The following is a 24794-nucleotide window of genomic DNA, read 5'->3' as shown; positions in this document are numbered from 1 at the left end:
TAGTACCTTAGATCAATTTTTTATCACCATTACCTTTGCTGTTCCTATATTTTTATTAGCAGATTTCTTCAAAATGTCAAACAAGCGACCCTAGCTGAAAAAACTTGCATAAACCTGCATGATTTCAAATTGAATTTTAATATCTTATTTTGATTCTGAACCTGTTTGTATTCAAGGAACTAGTTGGTAGAATAGTATTTGTTAAATGTTTTGTCCAGGTTATTTAAGAATTGTAAACAACTGAATCAAATGGTAAAATATTTTGAACAAAAATTGTACACCGTAAAAATGTCCCATTGGTGTCAAATGAATTAAGTTTTTCTCGACAATACTGCACTTTCACCTCAACTATCATGTCTCGCCAGGTCTCCCTTTAAATTCGAGCATCCTATGTGGATAATCCTGTATCTGTATTCAAAATATCTTATTTCCTAAGAATTGAGATTGATTCAATATATTCTAAAGCCACAAAATCACATAAGCTGGCATATTTTGCAACACATTATTAAGATTTTCTCAGACAAAAATATTTCTAACCCTGGTTTAAAAGTTTGGATAAATGATTGTGAAAGTCATCCAAGAACGGGTAGAGTTCTTTCGTTCAGTTCTGATAGTTCTAGGCTCTGAAGCCGAATTTTAAGAATTTGAGCCGTGCCTCAAATATGGTGGTTCCTCTTAAAATTGTTTTTAATGTTTCAAGATTTAAGCCGGCGCTCAATTAATAACGGTTTTTGGCGGATTTGAGACGCGGCTCAAATTCATTAAATTCGGGCGCTGTATTTGTAAATATAAAAATATCAACAGTTGTATGTTTTTCAACTTGAAATTAGGAAGACATTATAAATTTGATTTCTTTCTAGCTTGTTATTTCTTATTTTGTTACTCTTATCTTATTTACCTCAAAACTTATTTATTTTCTCCGATTTAAAAGAGCAGTCCCCGACTAAATATTTCTTATTTTGTTACTCTTATCTTATTTACCCCAAAACTTATTTATTTTCTCCGATTTAAAAGAGCAGTCCCCGACTAAATATTTCTTATTTTGTTACTCTTATCTTATTTACCCCAAAACTTATTTATTTTCTCCGATTTAAAAGAGCAGTCCCCGACTAAATATTTCTTCATCTCGATTAGAAATTTGTATTAAGGTTGAATGAACAGAATGAAGCTAAAGTTAAGAAGTTAGCAGAAGAGATTGTTTCCATGAAGGTGAGTTAGATTTGTTATTTTAAAAAAACTTAAAGCGACTGTACAGTGTAAGCGTAATTTCAAGTGACCCTCCATGCAAAGATGACAATGCACGAGATTTACTTTAAAAGCTTTATTGATATAGTATGAATTAGAACTTATTATTTTTTAACTGTTTATTTTGATTTGTTGTGACTTGCGCATTTCTTGATAATAAGAAAGGCGGGAGAAAATATCAGAAGTAAACAATTTTTGATTCAGAGAAACGACGTTTTATTCCATATTTTTGATCGGGTTAAGGTTTAAGGGTACTATTGTGAATCGGGCATTGTCATCTTTGCTTGGAGGGTCACTTAACTCCGCTACAGTCCTTAAAAAAATTTTCTTTTTTCACGAACACAAATTTTTTTAAGTTCCCTTGAAATCTTTGCCTGATCCATTGTTTATTAATATTGATTTTCTATTGGTGTTTCCCGTATTTTATGCTGTAAAGACAATAAAGTAAATTGTCGGAATTTAACAGTTTTTAAAAACGAAAAGCAATAATATCTACTCATTTTCCTACCTCTCCCGGCTCTGAAGATGATTGGGAGAGGCAATATCTGACCTTGAACAAATATCTAGACAGCGAAGGTGAAGTTGATTAAGCAGATGAAGGAGGACAGTGACAGGGTTCGGGTGTGGAAGTTGAGCAAGGAAAAGGAGGTCAACCACCTAAAGCAGAAGGATAGGCGGGCCCAGGTCCAGATTGTCAAAATGGAAAGGTAGGGTTTAGAGCAATCACATCACAATTTTTTATATTTATACAGAGAGTCCAATACCATATTGTAGAGTTATTCGCGAGTATCTTGTTTTTTTCTTCTTGAAGGAACAGTGTTCAGTTAATTAACATCCTGGTGAACATCATCCTCAGTTACAATGATTCCTGACAAAGATTTTATAAATTTATTTTCTCAAGTCCTGTTTAAGTATCTTGATATTTCTTGTTTTGTGTTCCCAACCGGTATTACTCTGTAAGGTTTTACGCTGGTCTGCATTTGATCGATTTGATAAGAGATTGGCCTTGTAGGCTGTTTTCCTTGTCAATCCCGTGACATTTTACAAACAATATTGAACAATGTAGACTGTGGAGGGGTCAACCCTGTCAATTCCTTTGATGTGTTTAACTCTAATTTTCGAAACCCTATATCGTAGCAACCTGATGTTGTGGAGACCTTTGATAATTTTTAAAACCCTATATCTTAGCAACCTGATGTTGTGGTGTTTAATTCTAATTTTTGAAACCCTATATCTTAGCAACCTGATGTTGTGGAGGCCTTTGATAATTTTTAAAACTTTGACATTCTGATCTTGTAGATTTATAGTTTTAACTATCAGGTTGCAAAATTATATGGATTACAAAATCAACGTTAGGTGACAATGAATCAGTTTATTTATTTGATAATGTTTTTTTATCTAAAAATCATTCAAAATGTATTTTTTCGAAATGGAAATGAACAAAAACTTGAATTAAAAAGAAAAAAAATAACGAAATGTTATAAAATGTTATTGAATATCGAATTTTGAAGATTTTATTTAAAAAGTTCTTGAAATATTCAGGTTACATGAACGACAGAAGAATGTTCTCCGCCGGAAAATGGAGGAAACTGTTTCCGTTAACAAGAGGTAAAATATACTGGGAATAAAAAAGTGGAAGCGGAATATTGTCTCCCTCCCACAATACACATCCTATGGTTCACACACAAAGATCATAATAACGTCATATTTTTCTGCACTTTTCCGTAGCATTTTGGTCAATCCCCTTGGTCATGTTCCGTTAATCACGCTGCGCGTCCTCTGTTCTATTCTCTACAAATGACGACATTAAAATACTTCATTTGCTCAAAAAGAAAATAACTTTATTGGTCCTAGTGATAAGAATATTGGGCACCCTTGTGAATCAGGCATGTCCCTTTTGAACTGGGGGGGGGTAAATTAATGATTACGTCTAAAGTCCCTTTAAACTAAGTATTTTAAAGGTTGAAGGAGGCTCTGGAGAAGCAAGCTAAAGTAAGAGCACAGCGAGGAGAGAGTGATAAAACGTTGTCTGGAGCAGGTTCAATATTCTTCATATATCCCCTTTTTTCGTTGTTTTTTCTTCGTTTTTTCTTCGTTTTTACTTCGCTTTTCTTCGTTTATTCCTTGTTTAAGTTGTTTCACCTAAAACTTTGAAATGTATGTTTGAAGAATTAATCTATTTAGTGTATTTTGAATTATGAAAGGACTTTATAGATTTTGATAATGAGAGTTACCAACTATTTATAACAGTATTATAAAGTTTTTGCACACAAATTTTCTCTTTATCGAGAAGGTTCAAGCCTTTTTAGACTTAATTTTGTCCCGAGCTTTAGCGAGGGACAAAATGTAATCTAAAAAGGCTAGAACCTTCTAGATGTTGAGAAAATTGACGTCGTGCCAAATAATAGTGTTATAGGTAATTTTATGAAACGTTTGTGTACTTGTTTTATTTCAATGGCTATTTTTAGATTAAATAAGCTTTGAAACAAAGCAGAAGTCAAAATATAAAGTTGATTTTAATTTCATTTTTATTTCAACTGAAAAAAAAACTGAGAAAATCTGGGAACCAATCAAAACTTTATAGCACACTTGCTATAATGTATAGCTAATTTAACTTTATTGCACGATGAGTACTTTATAGCACGTTAATATGAAATTCAGTATGGAGCGAGTTAGAACATGATAAAGAATACAATATTAGTCTCTTAAAGTTTCTGTTAAAATGGAGTTTTAATTTCCAAGCCTTTGGTTGAGGAACAAAAATAAATATTTTTATTGTAAATAGAGATATGAAAACTTAAATCTTGACACCCTCCCCCCCTCTCCCTTTTATTTCCAACTTAAAATCTATAAGCTAGTTTAAAATTAAGCACAAAATGAACATTTTAGTAAGACAATGTCTACCGATAAAAATGACATTTAGACTGAAAAAAATATTCAGCTCACAGCTTATATTGAAAGTAAAAACTTGATTTTTCAAATAATAATTCTATGTGTTTATAGGAGAAAGGGTTCGAGGCTGGGTATCCTCTGAACTGGAGGTCGTGGTCTCTGCTAAGGAGGCTCTCAAGTCGAAAGAAAACCTGATCAGGTATTTAAATTAGAATTCAGGTGCTTACCAAACGTCATTTTTTTTAAATTACATTCCAAGAGATTCTAAATGTAAAAATTTTCCAAATTATTTTTACAAAACTATCTAGCTTTTAGGCCCAGTGAATTATTAAACTTATTGAAACTGCATTACATGCAATGTTTAAATTTTGTCAAAATCCTAATATTTGATTATTAACTTGTCAGAGATCGGAAGGATTTGAACCTTGAGCTGCAGAAGTTGAAGCAGGGAGCAAGGAGAACTATGACACAGCAAGAACGCAAGGTTATTCAATAGTTTCATTCAAACCTAGAGAAACATCTGTTTATTCGGCTAGGAATGGGTTTCATTCATTCTCTTCTTATTAAAGGGACTCAACGCATGTAAATATTAATATTTTTAAAGTATAAAACAGCTTGCAATCTAAGTGTTCAACAATTAAGAGTTTCTGTAGATTAACTAGGACAAGATCGGTAGTCTAAGAAACTTACACATGGAGGGTTACTTGAAATTACGCCTACAGTCCCTTTAAGAAATCCATCTATCATGTTTCAAAGATTTAGAGATTTCGGGTACTAGAGCTTTGTAGTATTAGTTTAATTTACTAAGAGATTGATTAGTTCCTCCTCATGTGGGCAGAGTTCCACATTTTTCCAAGAAATAAAGTAAACTAAAGCTCTCCCAAGAAGGAGAAACTGAATTAAACTCTTTTCCCGCCACATACGTGTTATTAATCTTTTAGATCGTTTTTAGTTCCTTTTTTCATATATTTTCGCTGAGGGCCCAAAAGCAAATGTTTTAAAAAAATGTTTATTTTAAACATTTTCCACTACACATTGTCAAATTTTGATCCTGAGAAGAAATATTTGCAAAATACGAACAAAATGACTTTTTTGTTTGCTTTTTAATTATATTTTTAGATAAAAATTGTTCATGTTAAGTTAAAGCAAACTTTCAACAAATACAGTTATGGTGTATGGGAACTTTTATCAAAAGTTAAAAAAAAAACGTTTGGTACAGTGAATCCCAGATATATGAATACATAGCAAGAATTAAGTTTTTTGATAATTCTAAAGAAACTTCTTTTTATTTTTAATTCAAGGTAAATTAATGGCCCTGAAATATGAATGCAATTAATACATTAATATTTTACTCATTTTTCCGCGGCATTTGATAAATATGTAATACCACATTAGAAACAGTCTTGCTATGTATTCATTTATCTGGGATTCACTGTAATTTTTTGTAAAGTAAAAGTTTTTGATTCTATTTTCTTCAAACACTTTCATTGTTCAAGAAAACCCAGAAAAACACTAACTTTATATGAACTAAAATATACGTTCATGTAATATATAATGCATCAAGAATCAGAATATAGTATATACCTAAAATTAGAAAATATCAGGAACTAAAATTATCAGGAACTAGTATATATCAGGAACTAGAATATATTAGGAATTAGACTATATCAGGAGCTAGACTATATCAGGAACTAGAATATATCAATTATATCATGAACTAACTAGAATATTTGAGAAACTAGAATATATCAGGAACTTGAATATATCAGGAACTAGAATAGATCAGGAACTTGACTATATCAGGAACTAGACAATATCAGGAACTAGACTACATCAGGAAATAGAATATATCAGGAACTAGACTTTATCAGGAACTAGAATATATCTGGGACTAGACTTTATCATAAACTAGACTTTATCAGAAAGCTAGACTATATCATGAACTGTTCAGGATGCTGAGAAGAAGGTCCAGGAACTGCAGAATGATCTTGACATCAGGAACGCTCAGATCTCTGATCTCCAGCAACAAATCCTCAGGAACTAAAACAAAATAACATAATTCCTGGAACACTTTTAAAACATTTGAAAGAATTGTTAAATTGTTTGGTTTTTCGAGACTAATGGTAATTGACAAGACAAAATGGAATTTTTCAAGAATCATTTTGAAATTGCTTCTTCTGCTGAAGAAATGTTGTAAATTGCTTGTATTGTACTTTAAAGAGGGGAGGGGGAGCTAAGGGGGGAAATTGGAAGTACACACGAGAGACATTAAATTAAGAGAGGGTACAAATCTATAGACTATGTCCATTTACTTCTCTACGAGACAAAAAAGGATCTAAAACATAATTCATTCATTCATTCATCCATTCCTTCTATCCTACAGAATAATTGAATACCGCAATAATTGATAAAATAAATTATTTTGTTTTTTTGCGAAGTTTTAACGAGGACAAGGAGAAGGAGAAGGGTGGGGACAGGTGGTCAAGGTTAACCTCTATGGTGGAGGCGAAGATAGCGGCGCAGTATCTATTCGATACAGCTTCAGAGGTAATACTAGATAGGGCTGGGCAGTGGGCAACCTATATCATCCATTTTATGTGGCTTGTCAGTTGTCACTCTGCAGAAACTTAGGAAATTTACGTTTGAGAAGAATTATTTTTTTAGATTTTGAAAAAAATAAATGTTAAAAATGATTTTTTTAGATGACCGCGTCCGCCGCAATGCGAGCCTCAGAGGTTCGTGACCTTAAACATCAGATGGAAGAACTTATTGGCTCTAGAGACTCTCTGCAGAAACAGATACACAGGTATTAAAGGGACTCTGTAGAAACAGATACACAGGTATTAAAGAGACTCTGCAGAAACAGATACACATGTATTAAAGGGACTCTGCAGAAACAGATATGCAGGTATTAAAGGGACTCTCATTAAAGGGACGCTCTGCAGAAACAGATACACAGGTAATAAAGGGATTCTTTATAGAAACAGATTCCTAGGTATTAAAGGTACTCTTTGTAGAAACGGATACACAGGTATTAAAGGGACACTCTGCATAAACAGAAACAGGAATTTAAGTAGAAACAGAAACAAAGATATTAAAGAGACTCTGCAGAAACAGATGCACAGGTATTAAAGGGACTCTTTGTAGGAACAGAAGCACAGGTATTAAAGGGACTCTCTTCAGAAATAGATACACATTACACAGGTATTAAAGGGACTCTCTGCAGAAACAGCTTCACATTACACAGGTATTAAAGGTACTCGCTTCAGAAATAGATACACATTACACAGCTATTAAAGAGACTCTCTGCAGAAACAGAGACATTACACGGGTATTAAAGGGACTGTCTGCAGAAACAGATACATATTAGACAGGTATTAAAGGAACTCTCTGCAGAAACAGATACACATTACACAGGTAATAAAGAAACTCTCTGCAGAAACAGATACATATTACACAGGTAATAAAGGGACTCACTGTGTGAACCTTTGTTAGAGTGATGGTCAAATTTTTGCATGTTTATTGCAATTTCTAAAAGAATTTGTCACTCAACCCTAAGCTGGCATTTCTTTAAGTCTTGACAGAAGGAGATGTAAACCCTACATTACTGTTTATACCGGATCGATTGTATTTTCAAGACCATTCTTTATAGAAGACGTTATTTTTTTGATTAAAGGATGAAAATTGGTTCTAAAGTTTTATTTTTGTACAATCGTAATAATAAATCATGACAAAATATAAAGGAACGGAACGTGGTTCTGATATAATGCTGATTTCTCATATTTATTTAGCATCAAGTTGTCCCATGAGGACGAGATGGTGAGACTGGAGAGGGAACATGAGGAAAAGGTTTTGTTCCTGCTGAGACAGCTGACCGGCACCCAGGTATAGCACACTTTAAGGGACCGTAAATCCAAGTTTTAGTTGACCCTCCTTTCAACGATGGCGATGCCCGATTTACAACGGTACCCTTGAAACCTTTATCTGATCAATAATTTGGAAGATAATTGTCGTTTTTATTGGTTTCCAACTGTTCTGTTCTGAGCTGAAAACTTTAGAATGGTTGATATCGAGATTAATGCTTAATCCTCTCTTTTTCATATTATCGAGACTAAACTAATCTTGTACTTGTATTCTGTAAAGTGTATAAAATTCCACCGATCAGAGTCGCGTATATGAAGCCGATAAATTTGAAATTTTGCGCGCCATTTTAGATTAACATACAGAAACGGCAGGAATTCTCTTATTTAAAAAAACGGTTTTTGATATTTCTCTACTATATCCAAGAAAGAACGGTTTAAGAAGATAATCAAAGGTGTTTCCATTGGATACTCAGATTAAGTAATCGGGATTAAGGATATCTTATTCTAAAGTTTTCAGCTCTGATAGCTTATGGACGTTTCAAAGGGAAAGTAATTTATCAAACATTGAAAGCAAATTCATACTTGATTAGAAAGAGCTTGTAAGAGTACTGGTAAATTGATTATTGCTATATTTGAATTGAGGCTCACTCAAAATTATGCTTACAATATCTTTAGATTGATCATACGGACTAATCAAGGAATTATGATTAAAATGAATGGAAATGGACCCATATATTGTAATGTTTGCGCTCAAGCTTCTACATTACAGAAATAGAGGAAAGTTTTTAACATTAATAAATATCGTCTTTGCTGATCTTATTTATTTTGAAAATTCTGAACAATCTATGTAGTTAACGTTGATGAACATTTAATTAAACTATAAATAATTCAATAATGTACAATTCACATAGACAGTAATGCACAAATTTACAGAAATTCAGACTTACTTTTTATACCTATTGGAAACAATTGGGGTTGCATAAAACAGACCCACACTCTGTTATGCGACAAACGCACATAACTGCATAAACTACAGGTTTCATTTCTAAAAAAAACAGAAATAATATTTGTATGCGGACCTACAGGTTAGGTTTCGAAGAAAACAAAAATAGTGGATAAAAATTCTTTAGACTTGTTAATAACTATCTAATTTAACGTCATGTTTTTGTTGTAGCCATTACGCCATAATAGTGCTTATGAACATAGTAGTGTTTACACATTATACATTAAAATTAGTGAAGAGTAAAAGGTTCGCGTACCAAAAAAAGTTTGTAACATTTGTCTCATGGATCCACATATTTCATGGAACCTACTCAATTGTTACATAGCCCTGGCCAATTTATTGTCAGGTTTGCATTTTATGTCATTCAACCTCAGACAGACTGTAATATAATACAGCCGCGCCGGTCAGAAGTTGGGAGCAAGCATAATGTTTATTTCTAGATTGTAATTTCAGCTGCAAACTTGAGAGAAAGTATCATATGTAGTGACGATACTTAATAACGAGAGCTTCTTGCGACTAATTGTCAACCATATATAATGTATTAGGAGTGCGCACACTATACTATTTACCTGGTATTCAGGAGGAGGGAGAGAGTCCGCGCACACTAATATTTACCTGGTATTCAGGAGGAGGGAGAGAGTCCGCGCACACTAATATTTACCTGGTATTCAGGAGGAGGAAGAGAGTCAGCGCAAACTATAATATTTACCTGGTATTCAGGAGGAGGGAGAGAGTCCGCGCACACTAATATTTACCTGGTATTCAGGAGGAGGGAGAGAGTCCGCGCACACTAATATTTACCTGGTATTTAGGAGGAGGGAGAGAGTCAGCGCACCCTATAATATTTACCTGGTATTCAGGATGAGGGAGAGAGTCCGCGCACACTAATATTTACCTGGTATTCAGGATGAGGGAGAGAGTCCGCGCACACTAATATTTACTTGGTATTCAGGAGGAGGAAGAGAGTCAGCGCAAACTATAATATTTACCTGGTATTCAGGAGAAGGGAGAGAGTCCGCGCAAACTTTAATATTTACTTGGTATTTTGGAGGAGGGAGAGAGTCCGCGCACACTATAATATTTACCTGGTATTCAGGAGGAGGGAGAGAGTCCGCGCAAACTTTAATATTAACTTGGTATTCAGGATGAGGGAGAGAGTCCTGATATTAGCCTTGGTAAGGATATCAACAATGTAGAGGAGAGACTAAAGTTTCAGGCAGAACATTCATACTTTTAACAACAAATCAGATGTTATCATTTTTTTCATCAATGAGTTCACTCGTTGCAATATCATTTCTCTGATCAATATATGATAGTGCGTTTTTTTTAGCTTGCATAGTTTTCAATTCTTACGATTGCTTTAATTGTTTTCGTTTGACTAATTCGTATGTCATTTTTTTTAATAAAAGAATCATAGTCGAAATTATTTAAAGCAATTTAAAATAGGTCGTTCATTCTTGATATTACAACGCTTTTTAATAGTTCCGATGTGAATCGATCACTCCACTAGATCAATAGTCATATTCCTTTTAATCAAAAATAAGTCTAAATTAGTTCAAATATAAAAATTCACTTATATTTTTTATATTTATTCTTTATATTTATATTAAAAAAGTAAACTCAAAAATATATATATAAAATATAAAATTTTTAATTTTCTTATTTGTCTCGTTTACTCTGGTCATATCTAATCTAAAATTTCAGGAAGGAAAAGAAATTTTGAAATCGTAATTGATTTTTGAGCTCTTAAAAAAAAAAAACAAGATTAATTTCAGTTATTCTAAGAAAATAAGTTAGTAGAATCATGAATTAAGTTTTTAATCAACTTTGATCATATCAGTACTCTCATATATATATGTATATTAGAGAGAGCATTTTCATAAAAGCTTAAGTATATAAATTTTCTTGATAATCCCCCCCCCCCCCCTATTTTTTCATTTGTTAGGTATGGTTTCTTTAAGGTTTTATTCTCTTAATGGGAGAAAAGAAATGAAATTTTGGATGACAAAATATCGACTGGGGTATAAAACCTGTCTTGTCCAATTTTTCATATTTTTTGTCTCGATAGACCGACTCTGATACATGGACAGATCGCTGAACTACAGGTCACCGGTTCAAATCTTGTATCACCTATTCAACTCATTTTAAATTTTTTTTTGAATCATTGATTCAAATTTTAACCGGGAGTAGGTAGATCTGTGACACCTCAAATTCTTAAAATTCCGTCCCAACTCAATGATTGACATCATATATCCATGTAAAACTGTTTGATGAATGGTGTCTGCTACCAGGCCTCAGAGATTGCAAGAATGTCTAATATACACGAGCAACTCATGGACAGGGAAAAGTAAGTATTTAATTCAATTAGTTGGCGCTCCAGATCTGCAAAATATTAATTATTCCTTCTCCCATATTTTAGAATATTTCCAGTGTTGTATGAAATGACTGGAACAGTTCAGATAAAGCTGTGTTTTTTCATCGTTCTTCTTAAAAACCAAATTTTCGTCGATTTTTCTATTTAAAAATAAATAAATAAAAAATCCGAATTTTTTCTGTCAATATTTTTCAATAGAGATTACAGATTATGGACCAGAAACCTTCCATGGGATCATACGAGTTGCCACACAAAATTTGGGCCCGATCGGTTTAGAATTATTTTTAGATTTTGAATACAAATTTTCAGGAGAGGAATTCGAAGAAACCACAGTTCCTATTTTAACTCATGTGTTGATATTTTATGTCATTTATCCATTAGTTTTAAAAGCTGTTAAATCTTAGTTTTGTTATCAATTATAACGTCACTGAAAGTCATACTAGAAGTTTCATATTTTTATTCAACTACAAAGCATGAGATATCACAAATAAGCAATTTACTATGCAGTTTGAACCCGCCTAACCAGGGTAGGTTGTTTTGAGTGGTTGTTACGAAGTTAGATTTGATCTGATCTGATTTTGTATTGACCGGCATTATTCAGGGAGCTTCAGACCCTTCGGAGTGAGTTTGCTGAAAGCGCTGGTCGAGGAGAAAAGGGGCGGAGCTTACTTCCGTCCATGGGCGTCTCTACCCCGCCCAAGAAGGCGAATAAGAAGAGGGTGACAATGGCAGTAACTGAAGAGAGGTATAAGGAGGAGGAACTTGATGAATTGTTCTCATCCAGTGATGAGAGTGAAACAGTAAGTGAAAATTATTTTTTAGAGTGAAACAGTAATTGGGAATTATTTTTTAGAGTGAAACAGTAATCGGGAATTATTTTTAAAGTGAAACATAATTATTGGGAATTATTTTCAGAGTGAAGCAGTAATTGGGAATAATTTTTTAGAGTGAAACATTAGGTGGAAAAAACTTTTTCAGAGTGAAACGGTTTTGAATTATCTATTAAGATTTTAGATTTTTTCATCTTGTCTTGTTATTTAACCTAATATTGTAATATTAGGAGGATAGTGATGAAGAATGGAGGAAAACACCAATGTTTAAAAGAATCAGAAAGGTAATCGTAATAAAAGGTGTTAATCACTTTAAAACAAATGAACTCAGAAAAGAATTATTTGACATATTCTAAACTTTGAACATTCTAAATAAAACAGAGTTAGATATCTTTTAGAAATAAAAAATAACATTGCAATGGTTTCCTTGTTTTTTATTAGTACATTTTCAACATTTCCGAAAACAATTTTTTAAGGAAAAGTCTTAAGAACAATTAGGTGAAAAGATAGGAAACTTGAGTATTGAGTCTGAAGTTAATGTAATAATACTTTTTAAACAATAGTTCACTTTATTCTACTTTCTATTTATGACAGATATGTTTTAACTTATAAGAAACCGGTACTAATTTATTCAATGTCAAGGAATGGTGGTTTCTGGCAAAAACTGATGTATAATTACTAGCTTGGGAAGCTAGCTTTGCCTGGATTTTTCACTATATAAGTCAAGCAACTCTAATTTCCCCAATCAAGGGGTTTATAGGTTATAATCGAACATCCAAAATAAACAAACGGACTAACAGAGATCACTACTGTACATTTATAGATTAAGGAACGGCAGTGATCGGGAGGAACTGACAATATTTATATTTAAGAATTGGCAATGTTCCAGGAACTTATTTATTCTTTGCTCAGGAACGGCAGTGATTGGGAGGAACTGACAATATTTTTGTTTAAGAACGGCAATGTTCCAGGAACTTATTTATTCTTTGCTCAGGAACGGCAGTCCCTCGCAGGAGTGGAAAAAAGAAAGAGAAGAAGTTCAGCGTTTCTAGAAGATGATGAGAAACCCGTGGAACAGGTGTTTTAACATTTTATGATAATAATAAGGAATTATTAAAACTAAATTCATCCATAATTAATATTTTCTCCCCATTTCAAGGGTTGTCATCCAAATAATTAAGCCAACTACAGCAAAGTTCCGGGGCCATTTTTTGAGCAATCAATAATCATACTTATATGTTATTATTACAAGCAAATAAAATCACTTGTTATCCTAAATAAAATGGGTACGGATTTTCTATTTATTCTGAAAAGGCCAAGAAGCAAGGATGGATATCAATTGTTAGATAGATCAACGAAGATATCTTCATCATGGATAAGAAGATGGATATCGTTGTGTATCGACAATCGTATGTTTAGCGTTAGTGTACACAGTACACACAATTTTCTTTTTACAAATTTTCCCCATCCCCCCCCCCTCATATACATTTTTAATTTATGTTTTTAGGGATTTCTAGAAATACAAAATTTTCAACATTCCACTACTGTACTCGAAATTAAGATTCCCGGGTTATATTTTTCAAATAAAAAATGTAGAGTCGAAATGTAAACATTGAAAACATTGCAAATCGTAAAACCTCAGTCCTATTTTAGTATTTTATTTCGGAATGGTTTTCTGAAAGTATTTAGTGGGGTTCCTAATAGTTTGATTTGATTCGACAGAGTACATAATATTTGTGTAGGTTGAAGTAAAGAAAAAGAGGAGTACACTGGGTTCTTGTACCTGTAAGTCTGGGTGCAGGAATAAGAGATGTTCCTGTAAGAAGGACGGACCTTACTGCTCCGCCCTATGCAAATGTGTACCCAGTAAATGCGCAAACAGGTAAATTGGGTAAAATTAAAAGTTAATGAGTTAATCCAATGTTGTTTTTAAAGAAATGATCAAAAATAAATTCCAACGAATCTCTAATAAATCCTTGTTTCCACTCTGCACTGTTTATACTATGCAGCTTGAATCCCTTAATATCGATTTTCTGGTTCAGTGAAAAACAGAAAACTCTGAAATAGGAAAAAGAATTTATATCAATACTTAAGTGTATTTTATATGGATTTTAAACAAAAAGTGTTACTGTACACTTTTAATTCACTAATAAAGTGAAATGGGTCTGTTTACACTGCACAATTGCTGTTTCCCATGCTTATTCGAATATTTAAGGTCGTAACTGGAGTCTAAAAGTCGTCCTCCTATGCCAGAGTTTTCTGGTTATCACTTAGTGTGTCGTTTTTCCTAATACTAAATGCAAAAATAATTTGATTTGTATAAAAAAATCCGCCTGGAATTTTGGTTAGAAAAATATTCGAGGTTGCTTGTTTCTATAATATTTTAATTTAAAAGAATATGACCATTTTTCTCAAGTAAAATCTCTTCTTAAATACTTTTAAACTTTTAAAAAAGAGGCACTTTTTAAAGTTAATAATTCTTTTAATCATCTCATGATGTGCAATATCACAGAAACCATTATATATTTACATATACTTGGTAACTTAAAGAAACGCCCACAGTTTTTTGAAAAGTATCTAATTTATTTCTGGGATTCCAAAGTTGCAACAGGATTAAAGATTGAGATAGGGTTGAGACATGAAATAGTTGTTGGAAGGAAAGAAAAAGATTCAAGTGTAGAACACGATTCAAAGAATAGAATAAGATTCAAAGGAAAGAATATGATTCACAGGATAGAATAAAATTGAAATGATAGAATAAGATTGAATGGATAGAATAAGATTAGGATAGAATAAGATTGAATGGATAGAATAAGATTGAATGGATAGAATAAGATTCTAAGGAAAGAATAAGATGAAAAGGATAGAATAAGATGAAAAGAATAGAATAAGATTTAAAGGATAGAATAAGATTGAAAGGATAGAATAAGATTCAAAGAAAAGAATAAGATTCAAAGGAAAGAACAAGATTCAAAGGATAGAATAAGATTCAAAGGAAAGAATAAGATTCAAAGGATAGATTAAGATTCAAAGGATAGAATAAGATTCAAAGGATAGAATAAGATTCAAAGGATAGGATAAGATTCAAAGGAAAGAATAAGGGTTTTTTGGGACATTTTAGTGAATAATTTGTTAAAGAAAACTATAAACTTTATGATATATTGCTGATTGGTTAAAAAAAAATATTCTGAAGGAACAAATAATAGGATTAAAAGTCATGCCAATTAGAAAAAGGAAAAATTCAAATATCTTTGATTGTTCAAAAACAGACAACACAATGCTGATCATAGTTAGCTGGTCTTTACAATATCAACGTCATTTATGATTTTAAGTTTTTATTCTGGCAGCCAGGTGGTGTCGAACAGATTTTGGTATTAATAGATGAGAACACGGGGGGGGGGGGATGGTGACTCAGCCCCTCTTAGATCTATGGTTTCCCGGGGGTTTTAGAGATAAAACATGTCAAGTCAGGGTGAGGAGAGAGAGGTAATATCCGCCACCACCCCTTGTACAGTGTACACGTCACCCTGTTTATACCTTTTATTAATATATTGATATGTTAAGGGAGACACCGGGAGCTGACATTAGTGATGCAAGTGTAATGTCAACAACGGATCTAGACAACAGTGATCATGTAAGTAAATAAAACATATTTCGGCAAAATTAGTCAAATATGTTGAAATCAGTGCTTAGGATCCGGATCTATGAATGGAGTGGCGCATGATAAACTTAATAAATAATTTAGAGTAAAGGATATTTGTAAAAATAATTATTTTCAACAGTAGAAGTGGGTTCTGAGAGGAAAAATTGGGGGTTTTTTGCCCCTTGGATACCATGCACTGATTTAAATTCCAGAGGCCTAATGTGACTTTAATTTTCTTTTAGTAGTTTTCTAAAATTAGGGTGGGTTTTAAAGAAACACGAGATTGATGATACTTTTCTCTATGGAATATTTTTTCTAATCAATCTGTTTGATGAGCGGGAGATATTAAAGTTTTTAAAAGTGTTTGCCTTTCATTTCTTTTTTAAATCTTGTTTTTCTCCAGAAAATAATTATTTAAATAAGCTTTGATTTTTTTAAAGATTTGTGGTCCCTTGATGTCTAACATAACATTATGATTCTTGTTATATAATGTCAATATGGTTTATAAACTTTACTTTTACTCGTGTTATTGCTAGTGTTGATTGTCTAAAATATTTCACTTTTTCTCTCATTTGGATACATTCTTGATAATGTATTTAACCCGTGTCATGAAATAGCACAAAAAGCTCCATTAAATCCCTAATTTTTTACTTTTTTATTAATATTTCATTAAAATAATTTCATTTTCATAAGTCTTCTCATAATTTTTACACCTTCATTCATTCTCTATTTCTTCTTTTGTTGACTGCCCCTGCGGGCAATTTGGAAAAAAGTTTTTTTTACAAAACCCTGTAGAGCTGCACATATTCTTTACAGTTGGTTAGCGAAATACTACGTATTAAAAATCGCCAATTTATCCCTTATTCAATCCCAGCGTGATGAAATGATGGGATTTTGATGTGATTAATGTCATTGGATGTCCCTAAAATTTTGATTGATTTATTGATTATACATACCTAGACGCAAGGAGAGTTAATTGCAGTTGCGTATATTCTGCGTACATTTTGAAACCAGTTCTCTCTGGGCGGAATTTGTAAACAAGAATAGATGTATTAGTGTTTGTTTAGTATCCGAGGAGGATAAAAGCATTGAATTTTGAAAACTTTGGTAACTCACATAATAGTTTCCTATGACCAGGATATTTCATTAATTTTTTATGTGAAAGATGGATCCCATGTCAGACTGTGACATCCGTCTTGTGTCTACATTAACGCCCAGACACAGTACACTCCAGGACAAAACATGCGTACATCTCTGAAATAACTTTCCTCGCATTATAACCTTGCCTAGACGAATACTGATAAAAGAGCTAAGAGCTAATATATTATATATCATATAGACTGATACTGATGAGAAGAGTGGTGATACTACAGCTAAACTTCTTGATTCAACCTATGAGGTTCCTGAGTTCAAGTTTACTACACCCGCCAGGTATAATATTATTAACTAGCCTAAGTGCCCGGCGTTACCCGTGGAATTTTTAAAATACTACGGCGGGTAAAAATTTGAATTTTTAAAAATAGAATGCTTTTTGTCCATGTTAACCCCAGGTTATCCATGGGTTTGCTTAAAAAATTCACTCAAATTGGTCTAGCCGTTTGGCCATCTATAGGTAACATTATTGATCATATAAAGATTTCAAGGGTATATATTATATACTGTTGTGTATCGGGCATTGACATCTCTGCATGAAGAGTCACTTAAAATTACGCTTGCAGTCCCTTTAAAGAGACTTAGGCATAAGTTTATGCCCGATTTACAACGGTACTCTTCTATTGACTGTTCTTGTGTGTTTATCTCTAAAATATGTTTGAATTGCCATAAAACTGAATTGTACGCTAGCGTACAACTACACAGCTGACTACTATAATTTTCCTCGAAAATCCAGAACATTTGAGATCCTACGCGATGTTAACAAAACCCAATGGAATTTTTTCCCTGCCATTTCAAGAAAGTAAACATCAATTTTGTTTAATATAAAACGTCGTGTAAATGAAATTATGTTTTCAGTCCCTTTAGTTTTTTTTTTTAAATAAGAAGCGTTAGAAAGTAAGGAGCCTCCCCCCCCCCCTCCATCTCTTACAGTAAATGCACTAAGTATTTACGTCAAAATCTTGTCAAAAATTGATTAATAAAATAAAATTCTAATATTCACTCGATCAAGCCTCGTTGTTTGTTTTTGTTTTACAATGTATTTAAAGAGAACATGTTCACAATTGATCTAGAAGATGGGCGCGAAGCAGCCACAAAGTCTGGTCTTGATAAAGTTTTATTAAAATTAAAGAAATAAAATATAAAGAAGACTGAACTTTGTCCCATTTTTTCCACTTTCTAAAACTCTTCGTTCAAGCTTAATTTCCCTAAAAGTTAAAATTAGATTAAAAAATCCCGTAATAGAACTCCTCAGTTCTAACGTTAAATAACCATTAAAAAAGATTTTTTCAAATCTCATACAAAAAATCAGAAAAGTACGAAAAATAAATCTGCAAAATATTTAATAATAAATGATTTTAAAAATTAAACACCCCTGTTAAAAAAAAATCAATTTTCTTATGATTTTATTCGATCCTGAAAATTCTAGTTTAATACGATAATTTATTTTTCCATGGAAATTATTAGGTACCAATTTTTGAATTATCAAAAATTGTTCGAGTCTTTCTTTCTTTGTATTCCTCTTCAGTTGTTAGAACCATTAAAAAAGATTTCTTTCAAATCTTTAAGAAAAGAAGAAAAGTATGAAAAATAATCTGCAAAATATTCAACATTAAAATAAATATACAAAACTTCTGGTGGGCGGTGGGGGGGGGATTAGTTGATTATTTTCAAATAGGTGGGGGCTTAGGAATAAATGATTTTTAAAGGAAATTTACACCCCTGTAAAAAAAACACAATTTTCTTATGATTTTATTCGATCCTGAAAATTCTAGTTTAATACGATAATTATTTTTCCATGGAACTGATTAGGTACCAATTTTTTAATTGTCAAAAATTGTTTTCGAGTCTTTGAAAAGCAAAAATTATTACTCTTCAGTTAGAACCATTAAAAAAGATTTGTTTTCAAATCTTAAAGAAAAATAAGAAAAGTGTAAAATATAATCTGCAAAATATTAACATAGATATACATAACTTCTGGTGGGCGGGGGGATTAATTGATTATTTTCAAATAGGTGGGGGCTTAGGAATAAATGATTTTTAAAGAAAATATACACCCCTGTAAAAAAAAACACAATTTTCTTATGATTTTATTCGATTCTGAAAATTCTAGTTTCATACGATAATTGATTTTTCTATGGAAATGATTGATAAAGCTACCAATGTTTTAATTGTCAAAAATTGTTTTCGAGTCTTTCAGAAGCAAATTATTAGTGACAAACTCTGTCAATCTTAGTTTAATACAAAACTTTAAACTCTATTTTTATTTCCCAACATTTTCAAAAAGCCCATTTTCTTTATTTTTTAAATTCTATTAAATAGAAACTAACGAAAGACAGATTTTAGTTTTCTTTGTTAATTTTTTTTTCGAAGGGACAATTTGAATAAATTTTTTTTAAACTTTTTTTTTATTTTTTCCAATATGTTTTTTTTAAATAATCCTGGTACTTGGAATGTGGATCTTCGAAAGAGAGACTTAGATTTTCTAAAACATTTTTGAATTTTAATCTTGAAACAATTAAGCTCAAATCTCTTCTTCTCCATGTATACTATAAAGTTAATATGAAACTAAATATACTCCTAGTCTCATTATTCTATTAAATATTAATTTCCCATAACTTAACCAGTATATCCGGCATCTAGGCAAGTTAGATTTAAAGTAAATGTTCAAATATAATTATTCAAAACTTCTTAACAATGAAGTTATGGGAATTTTATTTTACAACGGTTTCCATGGAACCCCTGGTTAATTAATATTTTCAATTTCCCGAAAGAGTAGCAGTACACAATTGTATCATAATTTAAGATGAATATTCGCAACCTTTTTCGCAAAATTTAGCAGCGCGGAATGCTATTTTACTTAATTGTCCCAAGAGGCAGTTAAGTAAATTTATATTCCGCTGTTAATTTGGTCAAAAGCTGGTAAAATCCACACTTGCATTCTGTATTCGTGATTCTGCTCAATTGTAATAATCTGTATTTCTGCTCTCAACCCAAGTAACTAAACATATCTTGTTTAAGAGTTGATTTAACCCAAGTGGAAACCTGGTTTAGTTTAATGGTTTGTCGTAAACTTTATATTTTTCATTAGATACATATCTCTGGTTTAGAAAGGATTTATTCCTGAATGAAAAAGTTTTGGCTTTTTATGTTCATTAAAGTTGAGTTATAGGTTCAGGGGATAGGGTTTAAGTGCATATTTTGTGCAGTATGTTCACAACTACTATTAATAATTTGTTCTTCAATGCTTATAATTTAGATTCGTTGAATTCTTGAATCCGGATACGCAAAAATATGCAAAGCCACGGTTCCGGATCCAACGGGGAAAATATCAACCAAAAACTGTAAAATAAACTTTTTGCTCTCTCAACCCAAATCTCAACTGTTGAATAAAGAAATTATTGAAAATGTTCTTATCTCTGAATGATTCAAACTTTTAACATGAAAAAGAAGCAAAAAAAAAAAAGAATGAATGCTCATGGCCTGGATCCGGATCCGTATTCAATTTTAGGGCGGATCCAAGATCCGGATCCCCCATTAAAATGAAAGGATCCTAAGCACTGAAAATCAAAACACTGAGCACAATTTCTTAATGGTTCCGGCTGAAATATTTGTGCTAAAATAAATATTTTGTGAACGAAGATTTTATATTGATCTTGATGATTTCTGGTTGCTTCGGCTGGCTAGGATCCATTTGATTCTGATGCGGATCCAGGTTATTTCTTTCAAATTTACTGACATTTTTATAATCTCTCTTTGAGAGATTTTTTCCCCCGTTTTTGGTTGATATTTTGTCCAATGGATCCGGATCCTAAGCACTGCATTAAACCTTAATTTAAAATCTCACTTAAGAAGAATTTCTGAATTTTAATTTTAAATTTTCTTTTTTAGATCCCCATTGAAGCAGGTTAACAGGAACAGTGCTGACATCTTTGCTCAATCAGGTTAACATAAATCAGGGGTAAATATGTTCTTGAAAATTCCTTCCCCAGAAGTTGGGTATGTTTTCACTGAGCGCCAAAAAATTACGGGTTAGCTGAATTAGGGGAAAATATTTTGGGTAACACGGATGAAAAACTTGCGTTTTGATATCTCATTTTTATCCCCAAACCTTTAAAAAATATTTTTTCCCCCAAGATAATTATTGAAAATCGACACCCCTGACAAAAATGCCATTTTTTATCAAGGATGAGACCAAGACAGGGTAGTTCATCGAGACCGGTTAAAATTTAAGTCTTGATAAACTAGCATTTTATTGTGTAAAAATATTAATAAAAATAAATAATAATATTGGATTTTCTAACCGGTTTTTTTATTAGGAATTCATGGCCAAAAATATTACGTATTTTAAAATTTGAATATTTGAGAAGCTATTGAACCAATGCTTTGAACACAACATTTTATATTTATTTTTATATTTTTTTGTAAGATATAAGAGAAATAGGAGAGGGATATCTATTGACATGTTTATTTATTTACAAATATTGGCCTGGGACCGATATTAATGAAGTACATCGCTATATTACCTACTGCCGATCTCGACTTGAACAACTGATCTCGCAAATTAATAAAACTCTGTCCCTGGTTTAGATTCCGACATTGACGCAACACCTACAAATAAAGGTTCCCAGGAGCAGCAGCAACAGCAGAAACTTTCTTTCTTCTCCTCTCCACAGCTTCTGTAGAGAGAAGTAGGAAGAAATCGATTAGAGGTGAGACTGAGACCAATCGAGATTCATATTTTTAAAAATCTTTTAATCCTACTCTAGAGCTATATACTTAAAATTAAATAACTGTTAATCTTGACATTGTGGCAACCGAGGTAAAAGTGCTGAAATGGATTGGGTGTGTAAATTCATGTTGATTCTCCATTTTGAGAGTATCGTGTCTGATTCACAACAGTTTCTTTTAAGCTTTGTACAATTTGTCTCATTTCTAAAATTTATATGAAATATACAGTTGAACCCAGAACTTCGGCGTCATCAAAGAATTTTTGAAATGTCGTCTTGAAAAGATTTTAATGGGTTTTGTACTAATAACTATAATTTCCATAAAAGGGACTGGTTCATTTGTACTGTCTCCTTTGGCCTGGTGTTGGGTACTTTTCCAAGGGTTTCCTAAGGGCGACTTTCTAAGTGACGATTTCCCAAGTGGCAACTTCCCAAGTGTGCAATTTCCCAAAGGTTAGGTTAGGCCCTCCGAGGCGCCACAGGCTGCAATGGAGGGCCGAGCGCTGCGGCTTGGATGGACTAGGGGGCTGAGTGCCGCGGCTAGACCGGGCTGTGGGGGGGCGAGCGCTGCGGCTATGAACGACTTGGAAAGTTACTGCTTAGGAAATTGCACATTTGGGAAGTTGCCACTTGGGAAAATACCCTTGGGAAGTACCTAGCATCTTATCTGTATGTGCACTGAACAGATCGCTTTAGCTGGTTAGATGTCCGCCCGTTTCTGAAAATGAACCAGACAGTGATCTAAATCTCAGTTATTGTAAAAATGAATAGATAGCGATGAAATATGCGGGAACAGTTTTAAAGAGCTCCATATAATTATTCAATTAAAAGACTAAAAAAATGTAAGCGTAATTTCAAGTGACCCTCCATGCAAATATGACAATACACGATTCACAACGGTACTATCAAAACCTTTGTCTAATCAAGTATGATTAAGATATCAATGTTTGAACTGTAACCACGGAAAATCGTTACGAATCGTAAACCAACATTACTTTTGAGAATTAGTAAAGTCATTTCAAGATTGTTTATGTGGTCGTAGGGCGTCCCTAAAATTCTGATTTGATTTGATTTGATTTGATTTGATTTGATTTGATTTGATTTGATTTGATTTGATTTGATTTGATTTGATTTGATTTGATTTTAAATGTTTTTAATTTTGAAAACTAATTATTTTCGACTGTGGTATATCAACAAAAGTGACATGCGCATTTCTACTGCAGGAAAACCTTAAAAAACCTAAAAAACTTTAAGATCTTCACTATTATTTGTCAGATAAAAGTTTTCAGGGGACTGTTAAAAATCGGGTATTGCCATCTCTGCATGAAAGTATGCTTACAGTCTCTTTAAGTTTAAATTTTAACAACTCTTTGTTTTCAGGGGGTTAGCGGCTTTGCGGACCAGTCCAAACTACAGAAATAACTTCACATCAGTGCATAATATATTATATATGCATTATGCAAGCATCTTTTTTGAAACAATAACAAAACATTTGTCGGAGAAAACCATATTTTTGTTTTAAATATTTATAATTTTAACTTTAACCTTGAACTAATTTCCAGTTTGTGTATCTTAATGTTATTTTAATACTATGACTTAAAATTTTTTAATGCTGACTCGTGTGTTAATAAAGAAAAATATATCTTAATGAATCTTATCTAATTTTATCTGTTGTCTTTTAGTTATAGCTTGACAGAGTAAGTTTTATGTAATTTCATGCGATAATGACAACTAAGGCTCAGGTCGCGCCCTTCCATGTCTTGTAAAATTACCCCCCCCCCCCTCGAAAATCTGTCGTACACGTCTCTGTTAAAAACTGATATTAAGACTATTGATAAGCTAAGGCTACTTCTATAAGAGTGAGAGCTTAAATTGAAGAAATTATAATTACCAGCACATCTAGATTTTAACCAATCAAAATTCATTAAGTAACTATGAACAAACTCGAGTTCCAAAGATTTTAACAGTTTTGAAAATTATTAGACAAAGAAACTAGCAGTTTTACACTAGCCCGGTTGGGCTATGTAATTATAATATGATGGGGGGGGGGGGATCTTCCCGCCCACTCATAGAATAGACGATCCCAAGTTTGAACTTGATCTTCTGCCTTGAAAATAGTCTTAAAATGGCTTATTTAACGCCGTGGCAAAGAAGGAAGAAGTAAATGGTTGCAGGAAATCGTAAAAATAAGGAAAAATTCTGTACAGTCGTCTCTGAAGGCTCATCCTTTGTGGGTAACCCTGTATGTTTGACCAACTTCCAGGTAGATTAATAAGTTTTTATCCTCTTCTAAACTGAAGCAGATGCTGTTCACGCTATGTCAAGGGAATTAGCGCATTTCTGGGGTTTCTTCAAATTAACGAAAATTCTTAAAATTTTTTTTTTTATTTACCAAGGAAAAAACTATTTTAATTTTGGCCTCTCATTTAAAAAATATGCTGACCGAAATGGTGAACTTATTTATCAAGATAATTTACAAACGTTTTGAAAGCACTAAAAATGATAAATGGAGAAAATAAATGTGCTTTTTACTCATATGATTTGATTTTCAATGATTAACCAATGTTTGTTTTTGTAATAACATACAGTTTAACCCATAACTAAGGAGATATAGAAATAATTTATAAATGTCGTCTTGACAATTTTTCAACAGGTTTTATACTATCAGACCTAAATCTCAGTAATTGTGAAAATAAATAAATTGCCATGAAGTATGCGGAAACACTTTAAAGATCGTTTTAATAGTTAAATTATGAAACGAAATAGCTACAGCATTCCACTATCAGTAGGTTAAGAAGACGACATTTTATAACCTCATTGGAAGATGCGACTTTGGAGAGGACAGTATGGAATTAAAATTTTGGTTTTCTAAAACTAAAAACGTTTCTGGTTCGCCGACACAGGATAAAACGACCGAGGATGAAACGAAAAATGACAAAGAGCAAAAGAAATGTTCTTTTAATATTTAAATAATATGCTGCCGTTACCTTAATTAAGGTCAGGTTTATACTATTCCTGGGCCGAGCGCTGCAGCTTCTTCAAGGTTAAACAATATCCTGTCT

At 32.5% G+C, this 24794-nt stretch overlaps 1 protein-coding gene across 1 annotated transcript; it reads left to right on the top strand.

The window, feature by feature from the left end:
- The first annotated feature begins 1106 nt into the window (after nt 1-1106).
- On the top strand, nt 1107-23384 carry LOC111708172 (chromosome-associated kinesin KIF4). Its single transcript, XM_023481469.1, has 21 exons — nt 1107-1209; nt 1813-1952; nt 2788-2853; nt 3207-3283; nt 4249-4336; nt 4543-4621; nt 6089-6174; nt 6576-6684; nt 6840-6943; nt 7929-8022; nt 10148-10219; nt 11295-11350; nt 11979-12177; nt 12438-12491; nt 13202-13285; nt 13950-14089; nt 15772-15841; nt 17190-17281; nt 20894-20946; nt 21593-21714; nt 23113-23384. Exons 1-20 carry the CDS (start codon nt 1204-1206, stop codon nt 21685-21687), a joined length of 1764 nt encoding a protein of 587 aa, XP_023337237.1. The 5' UTR covers nt 1107-1203; the 3' UTR covers nt 21688-21714; nt 23113-23384.
- Nucleotides 23385-24794: the final 1410 nt, after the last annotated feature.

This window comes from Eurytemora carolleeae, unplaced genomic scaffold (genome assembly GCF_000591075.1).
Source record: "Eurytemora carolleeae unplaced genomic scaffold, Eaff_2.0 scaffold861, whole genome shotgun sequence".
Classification (NCBI taxonomy): Eukaryota; Metazoa; Arthropoda; class Copepoda; order Calanoida; family Temoridae; genus Eurytemora; species Eurytemora carolleeae.
The sequence above is the reverse complement of the archived record's forward strand: the minus strand, read 5'-3'. Positions and strand labels throughout refer to the sequence as shown.

Bases quoted from the DNA above. Each gene is read 5' to 3' on its own strand.
- LOC111708172 (XM_023481469.1), top strand. The intron at 6,175-6,575 runs GAACTAAAACAA...TTTTTTGCGAAG, and splicing joins CTCCAGCAACAAATCCTCAG to TTTTAACGAGGACAAGGAGA. The intron at 11,351-11,978 runs GTAAGTATTTAA...GGCATTATTCAG, and splicing joins CAACTCATGGACAGGGAAAA to GGAGCTTCAGACCCTTCGGA.